The sequence below is a fragment of the Mya arenaria genome, chromosome 1 (genome assembly GCF_026914265.1).
Source record: "Mya arenaria isolate MELC-2E11 chromosome 1, ASM2691426v1".
In the NCBI taxonomy this organism is placed as follows: Eukaryota; Metazoa; Mollusca; class Bivalvia; order Myida; family Myidae; genus Mya; species Mya arenaria.
Genome location: NC_069122.1, coordinates 8,957,924 through 8,966,782, shown reverse-complemented (window position 1 = coordinate 8,966,782; position 8,859 = coordinate 8,957,924). Strand labels below are relative to the sequence as shown.

The window sequence follows — 8,859 nt, the reverse complement described above, 5'->3', positions numbered from 1 at the left end:
GTCGATTGTTTTGCCAGTGTCATTATTTTGCAGAGCGATGGGACTTTGCATTAATATGGGCAAGTGATTGTTGAGGTCGGGTTTTGGCGGACTATTGGTAAGATACTGAAACATCTGTGTTTTCCCCTGACATTTCAGAATAGAAAAAGTCCATTTTCGCGGTCACATGGCCACCTGACTGTAGATAAACATCACGTAATCTACTATCCTAATAAACTTAAATTTACCCGGCACCTTGTTATTGGACCGATTTGTATGCAGGTGACAGGTTAAAATTATATAAACCAGAAGCAAATGGTAAATGCAAACATGCGCTAAATGTTTGATGACATCAAGCCATTCCAGAAATGACGTCATCGTCATTTTGATATCAAAACTGTTTCAATAACATAAACCACATGGAAGCATAAAATAGATAAGTCAACTCCTCCAGGTCAGGTTACTCTAAATTTATTATAGTTATAATTAAACAATGCAACAACAGAAACATGTTATGTAAGTCAAACAAAAATGAAATGGTAGCTGTCATATATAAACAACAAAACATGTTTAAATGTATTCCATCCATCAGTTTGATGTCTGATAACTGAGGCGTCAGGTTGATGGTCATATATCATTTAATCATAATGCATCATTTAGTAAGTAGTAAAAGGTTTATCAGTCAAAATTGATGTTTGTTATATATGTGTTTGTATTGATTTTGAATAAGAATGTCACCTTAACCAATCTAACATTACAAAACAGCTATAAGGGAGTAGAACAACCGTTGAGCTGTATGACATTAAAAGTTCATTTGCAGAAAAAGAAAAACATACCGCGTTTTTAACGCATCTTTTTACTCTCAATTAGTAATAACAATCATTTCAAATAACGCTTCATTTGTATTACTCAGATCAAATTAAATCCCACCGAAGAATATTACTGCATAAATAATTAAGATTCTTAAAAGGAAAGTGCTTTGGTTTAACTGTTAACTTGAAATTACTACGCGATCACCTTGCAGCGTAGTTAAATGTAAATAATTCTGACATTGTTAACCGCCCAAGTACATCCGAGGTGTTTTGCGACGGATAATGACCGAAGTGTTCCGATTGTACAGACAATGGGACAAAAAGAGTATAACCTAAGGATGGATGAAATACCTTAATAATAATGATTGTCTTGCAATACTTTTAGTCATGTAAATCATAAAAAAATGTGTAAAACGTCAGATAATAATAAATAGTATAACTTATTTTATATACAAGCAAATATACATACAACATAATTATGCATCTAGGAAATAGCTATGTACACTGAACAACACAAACATGAACGATAACTATGGGTAAGGCTTTAACAACGAGCTATTTCTTGTGCATAATTCCTTATATACAGTCAAACCCCGTTAGCTCGAACACGTTGGATTGAATTCCCCGTTAGCTCGAACACGTTGGATTGAATTCCCCGTTAGCTCGAACACGTTGGATTGAATTCCCCGTTAGCTCGAACACGTTGGATTGAATTCCCCGTCAGCTCGAACACGCTGGACTGAAATCCTCGTTGGCTCGAATTGGATGTAAAGGAACCGATTTCTGTATACTTTAGGTAAGAATACCGGCTTTGCTCGAAATTTTCGAGGCTCGAGGTATTTTCGCCGGTTCCTGGGAGTTCGAGCCAACGGGGTTCGATTGTATACATATCTACACACATTTGCTTGAATGTGTGTCCTTTTTGGCCATAACAAAGTGGTTTGTTGGACTGCTACAACAGAAAGTTATGTTGGTATAAATAATTAACGTAAAATGTAAAGAGATCTGGAAAAGAAATTATATGTATGTAAGATTTATAGAATAACTAGAGGAAAACAGGTCACAAGAAGTTACAAGAACTTGTTCAAAATGACTACTTTCTGATGAGTACGTCATCCAGGTATGTGTACGTGTGGACTACTTTTTGCGGAGAAGGTCATGCGAGGTCATAATTCGGACTCGATTAAGTTGTATCTCAAAAGCATTAAACTTGAACTTGAATGGGGCTTTACGAGTAAAAAACGTCTAAGATTCGACTGGACCCTTATGAGTGAAGAAGAGTCTAAGGCTTGACTGAAGCCTTATAAGTGAAGAAGAGTCTAAGACTCTACTGGAGCCTTATGAGTGAAGAAGAGTCTAAGGCTTGATTGAAGCCTTATAAGTGAAGAAGAGTCTAAGACTCGACTGGAGCCTTATGAGTGAAGAAGAGTCTAAGGCTTGACTGAAGCCTTATAAGTGAAGAAGAGTCTAAGACTCGACTGGAGCCTTATGAGTGAAGAAGAGTCTAAGGCTTGATTGAAGCCTTATAAGTGAAGAAGAGTCTAAGACTCGACTGGAGCCTTATGAGTGAAGAAGAGTCTAAGGCTTGACTGAAGCCTTATAAGTGAAGAAGAGTCTAAGACTCGACTGGAGCCTTATGAGTGAAGAAGAGTCTAAGGCTTGATTGAAGCCTTATAAGTGAAGAAGAGTCTAAGACTCGACTGGAGCCTTATGAGTGAAGAAGAGTCTAGGGCTTGACTGAAGCCTTATAAGTGAAGAAGAGTCTAAGACTCGACTGGAGCCTTATGAGTGAAGAAGAGTCTAAGGCTTGATTGAAGCTTTATAAGTGAAGAAGAGTCTAAGACTCGACTGGAGCCTTATGAGTGAAGAAGAGTCTAAGACTCGACTTGCGCCTTATGATTTATGTAGAGTCTTATGATATCAAACAAGTTGGAAACTACAAAAATGAACATATCGCATATATTCCTGGAATAACTACTCGAAAACGCATTGTATTTATTAAATACAATAATACCTTTGGAGACGTAATATGTGTTTATGATTAATCAAATGTTTCACCGAACATTTCTTTTTTGTTCACACATATATATGACCGTTGGCATCAGTCTAAGCCATTTCAACACACATATTCTACTTGCTGTTGAATATGTTTACTATTTAATACAAGATTGGCGCAGCTACGTAACACATGCTTAAACTATGTCACTGTATTTTATCACAAACATTCGGCTTCCATTTTTAAATAAATCAATATTCCCTGTTTCTGCAACACATATAACAACCACATTCCTGAAATACACGGCACCATATTACGGCACCATAGTAACACTATGATGGGCAGAGCATAACAGAATACTGGGATATCCGACGTCATTGCAACCGCTATATATTTCCTTACTACCCGTACTGGCACAACACATCACATTGCTATTAACTTTCTAAAACTATATCAACTGCCTGGACCGTTCTCCTAATACTGCGCTGTACCGATGGGATTTAAGCAAAACTTCAAATTGCTTTTGTTTTAATACCACATACAACCTTTTCGAAACGATCCCTCGATATATACATGTACTAGTTTTGGTATCTATATGTAGCTTCAATCTATTTCTGACCTATTGCCCGGACTGGACACTTTTTTCGTTATCGAAATGGGAACACAGTCACTTAAGATAAAAAAATTGATGTTTTCATCCTTATATGGACTATACCAGATCGAGGTTCATAATGTCGTCTGTTGTAATACTGTTTGAACTGTTCCGCATCATTGCGTCGACTTCATCGTCATGCAAATCTTTATTTGGAGTGGACGAGTTCATTACAACCAATGGGTGAGATTCGGGGCACACTTTATCACTGATTCTCCCTTTAATTGGGATAGTGCCATTTTTATACTCGGATGGGCCAGATGATCCATTAAAATAAGTCATCTGAATATTATCACATTTTTGAGTGACCTTGCCATTCATTTGATCTCTGTCAGAGCTAGCAGACGACGCTCGGTGGTTCGAGACGAATGACGTCAGCGTATGTCGTCTGTTCAAGTTATGCCCACCACGTTTTAAAATAAAACGTTTCCACTTCTTCTGTATTTCGGCTTGGACCTGCAATGTAGTTGGATACGTTTTTTGTTAATGAAATTTGTCTTCTATCTGGATTAAATAAATACAGTCATACCCCGTTAGCTCGAACAACCCAGGGACCGGCGATATTACCTTGAGCCTCGGAAAATTCGAAACAAGAGATAACGGATATCTTCAGTATAAAGAAATCGGTCCTTTGCATTCAGTTCGAGCCATCGAACAGTTCGAGCCAAGCGATTACGAGCAAACGGGGTTCTAATGTATGAATAACATAAAATAGCAAATATCTTATATTTGCCGAATGTATAAAACTGGCTGATTCTAAGAGTTGGTACCAATTACTAAAACGGATCGACTACACTAGTTTGGATATAAATCCTATACTACGATTAACCAAGGATAGCCAGCCATTGGATATTTTATCCTGTTATATGAAATAAGGAACTCATTTTGAAATTTTCTGATTATTTTCAAGATTATATAAATGAATCAATGATTGTATACACGTATTGCATAATCCAGAACGCAGGGAAAAAAAATGGTAAAAATAAAAGGGAAATAATTTGAATATAGATCTAGTTGCTATTTCTTTTATAGGTAATCCGCGCGAAACGAATGTGTATAGGATGGAAAGTCACGTACGTCGCTGGGCTTCGACGTATTATGAAACGACAGCATTTTTATCGCTTATTCTTAATTGATTTTGATGGAAACATGTCTAAAACATTCTTCAGACCAGTTTAAGTAGTGCAATATCATTTGATTATTGACGCTTAGAAACAAAAGAAATATATGCATTCGGGATTTATAATTTTGGGTATGTACTTATTCTGAATATGGAATATCGGTTACAGTTCCTATCAGAAAGGAGTTTTATTTTTTTTAACTAAAGAAAAGCAATTAGTATTACTTAAGATGCATATTACTGATATACTTTTCAGCTTAAATAGAAATAATATTTTAAAATATGTGCTTCTAAATGTTGACATACCTCTCCATTCAGAAAACAGAACAGCAAGCTAACGAAGAATCCCTGAATGAAACACAGAACAGAACATTTATAGTTAACTTGAACTTGTACAGTTCATTGTTGTAACAATAACATAAAATATGGCATGGCAAAATAGCAAGTAATAAAGTAAATGCGAGAATGCAATACACATATCAAAAATCAAAAAGTTGAACACTGGTCAATTAAGAGTTGTATCGGAGAAAAAAATACAAACATTAGGTTTACGCGTATGGTAAACATTTCAATAATACAATTACATTGCAAGTGTTATTAATTGCTGCAGCTATTTAGTTTAGAATAAAAACACAACAACATATATTTTAAAGAAAAGCAAATTCTGGCTGAATTCGTTTGATATTCGTTAACCACACATTTAAATTTGGTTTTAACAGACTCGTTTCTTATTATCACAGTGTATATTTTATTCTTCAATGTGTATCTTTCAAACAAAACAAAACTCTATGTTAGTTTGTTCCAATAAAAGATTGTGTTGTTTTTTAACATGAAAGTCCGTTTTGTTTGTTTCGAATAAGAGAATAATATTTTATTAGATTTGCATAAGAGACTCCACTTGTGCTAGTTTCGAAGGAGAGAAACAATTTTTGTTGGTTTCGAATAAGAAACTCCGCTTTAACTATTTTCGTACAAGGGACTCAACTGTCGTTGCTTAGGAACAAGAAAATATTTTAGTTGTCATGCTTTCGTACCTGAAAGGAGTTAAAGAACATCTCGTAGTACAGCTTGACGAGCTCTGTAGTCTCGTCCACGTGATTTGGGAGCCCAATGAACACGATGTAATGGACGCCGAACAAGGGTATTAACACCAGCGTGGATTTGGCCAGCTTCCTGGAGATGAATGAAAGCATTTGGCTTGTTAGATTTTACGTACTACATATGTAAAAACGTTTGTATTTCATTTTATTTTTGGGGGGACAACATTTCTAAAACTACAAGCGCTACAATATTTAAGTTCAATTTACAATTCATATCGTCTGCAGAAGAAAGGTTTTTCAAGATAATTATATTGTCATTTGATTACATTTGTAGGGCAAAAATGAACTGAAACATGACGATGGTATTTTTTCTAAATTCTTTGATATGTGTTACATTTTCGTGCTAATGAGATACATTTAGTTTTGCTGCCTTCAGTTTATATTGTTAACATCATGCAGAGAATTCCGTGCATAATATCCGTATAATATGATGCAATAATTATGTTCATGCATTCAAAGCATGCGTTCAGATTTTATAGGGACTTACAAAGGCTTTATATGGTCCAACATCGAAAAAGAATATGTGTATTAGATATGGAAACAATCGTTATTTCAATGATAAATAATATCATCAACATTTTAAAAAGCAGTTTTTTTGTAAACAGTTAATTAAAAATGGAACCCGCTCCGCTCTTTTGTGTCGAAAAGCGTTAGTAACGCTCGTGAACATTGAAAGACTTCTGACTTGCGTTTACAAAATCATGTTTACATGTTTATCTGCCAGTTGCAATTTGGTGTTTGTTTATAAAAGAAGGTAAAATAACTCCATTTGCAAAAGTTTGTAAAGAAAATGTAGTTTCAATTAAGTGTATAAGCGAGGCCCTTTAAGGGAAAAATCAATTTACCAAATTAATACTACATATTGAAACAACCTAGCTGTCCTTCATTTAAGAAGCCCTCACACTCTCGTCAGTCAAGTCAGTTAAAAGGTGGAATACTATGCATTGGTGTCAAAAGATGACCTCTCAATCTTAGCGACTAAGTTCTGATATTTCTACCTTTCAATATTCTCTATACAACGGCCAATATTGGTCAGATATACTGTCAGGTCAAAACTAGGCTACTTTGCTAATACAGTTGTGTTTAACAAATAAAAATATTGGTTCACTAAGCAACCACTAGCAGTTACTGTACAATAAGATGATTTTATAATAAAGACTATATTACATTTCTGTAAATATTCAAATGAAAACGAGTTTAAAGTCTGCAATACGTAGACTTATTATATAACTATACGATTAATTTCTAAATATGTATCGTTTTTGTTTTGGTACAAACAGAAATATCTTCATTCGTGTAACGGACTAAGCAATTGTTTTTCAGTTATCGGGTGGGTTGTTGCTACCATGCTTACCATGGTCGCCTTTTTAAATTTAATAAATTTACCTTTAAAGAGTTATATCCTATCTTGAATATTTTTATGCATATACAAAAAATGTTTTAAATTCATTTAACATATTTTATTAATTCTCCTGGACCATGACTTATTTTTTGCATAAGTAGTGCTATTTTAAAATAATGGCGTATTTGTTCTAACAGAGCTTGCAATAAGCTATTTATTTAAAATAAACTGATTTGATTGAAAAAGGCAACCATGAATTATAGCATGGAAACATTGCTGATATTATCACTATCTTATCGAATAATAGGATTTCAAACGGACGACAATTTCTCAAAACTTCAAAGCATAACCGGTTTGAGACCCTTATTTTGTTTAGACAAATTACTTGCTTAGACTTGTTTTACATTACAAAGAAGTTTATCATTATAATATTTACCATAGCTTCCTGTTACAGTGTCAACACTCTTTAAACTGAGAAATCAAACCTTCAAAGCTTTTTCAATCGAACCCCGTTGGCTCGAACTCGTTTGGCTCGAATTCTTTATTGGCTCGAACTGAATGTCAAGGACCGATTTATTAAACTGAAGGTAAGATTTCCCGCTTGTGTCGAAAATTCTGAGTCTTGAGGTATTTTCGCCGGTCCCTGGGAGTTCGAGCCAACGGGGTGCGGCTGAATTTCTTTTTACGAAATTCGCCCGTGTGTGTTAGATGTTAATAAGGAAGGCAGGAGCTACATACCTATACCTATACCTGTTCACATTGGGCGTGTTGAACGCGTTCAGCTTCGTGAACAGCACGCGCACGATGTTCAGAAAAATGAAGAAATTGATCTGGAAGAACAAAATCGTACGTATGCAATTGTGATACCTAAAAAGCAGTATTTTTATTTGGTGTACATGTAATGAAATATTATACAATCTTACACTGAGCGAAACTTTGCTCCGTTAAATGCCTAAATAAGACACAAAATGTCAGGTATAACTGAAGTTTTGTAGAGAAGTACGCTACATTGTATACGAACGTAAGGTAATGACTTCGTTAAAATTGTGTCCCAGCCCTATGCGAACTGACGCCTGATTTGGAATTAGAACGGTCTAAATTATCAGCACAGTCAAAATATCAAATTGTTATATCATTTCTGAAACGTTGAATATGACCTTTTGCCTTTTTGTACATTTTTTCTTAAAAAGTCAAACAAGCACTATCATGTCTTGACTATCTTAATGTTATTGTAAGTCATTCATGAATGCGAGCCCAGAACGGAGAGTAATATCATACCCCCATGGCTGCAACAATAGGTCCCCTTATCAACCAGAAATAGCCATTGGTTGGATGGGTGTTCCAGCAACTGAAATCATATCAATAATATAAATGCTTTACTGCAATCAGACATACGCACGCCAATAACAGACGAGAAAGAACAATGCACGAACAAAAATACAAACATACGAGACAAAAACGCATTCACACTTTGAGAAGAAATGATAACGCAGCTACAGAATATTAGACAAATCGAACTACGGGGACTTTCACTGAAGCAAACATATCTTACACACGTGATGTCTTTTGTCTTTACTATTTTAGGGGCATAAAAAGTACTATGGAATTACCATGTCAAACAATAGGTATAATAACTGGTTGTGTTTGTTTTAATTTCATAAAACAATAGAAACTTCATGTAAAGCCGAATAGCCTAAAACGTTAATAATAATTTTAATGTTTCTAACAGCTGATAATTGTCAATCCTGAATAATAGCCGGGGTGTGTTTGAGTAATGAGGGATTCACGCAAAAGCATGGTTTAAGCTTTTGAAATACCCCCCACCCCTCCACTTCCCATTGTTTGATAAATAAATAAT

The 8,859-nt window shown here is 35.1% G+C and overlaps 1 protein-coding gene across 5 annotated transcripts in view; it reads right to left on the bottom strand.

Annotated features, from left to right (window-relative positions):
- Positions 1 to 434: 434 nt before the first annotated feature.
- The window catches only part of LOC128238599 (parathyroid hormone/parathyroid hormone-related peptide receptor-like), a 96,484-nt gene continuing 88,059 nt past the window's right edge, over positions 435 to 8,859 (bottom strand). For 4 of the 5 annotated variants that reach the window (XM_052954723.1, XM_052954889.1, XM_052954804.1 and 1 more), the window contains 5 exons: positions 8,280 to 8,349; positions 7,740 to 7,831; positions 5,594 to 5,732; positions 4,866 to 4,907; positions 435 to 3,895 (listed from right to left, as the gene is read on the bottom strand). In XM_052954723.1, the coding sequence (XP_052810683.1) occupies positions 3,497 to 3,895; positions 4,866 to 4,907; positions 5,594 to 5,732; positions 7,740 to 7,831; positions 8,280 to 8,349 (742 nt within the window). In that variant the 3' untranslated portion in view covers positions 435 to 3,496. The remainder of the gene's footprint in view (positions 3,896 to 4,865; positions 4,908 to 5,593; positions 5,733 to 7,739; positions 7,832 to 8,279; positions 8,350 to 8,859) is intronic. The other variant, XM_052955057.1, reaches the window with a different exon arrangement.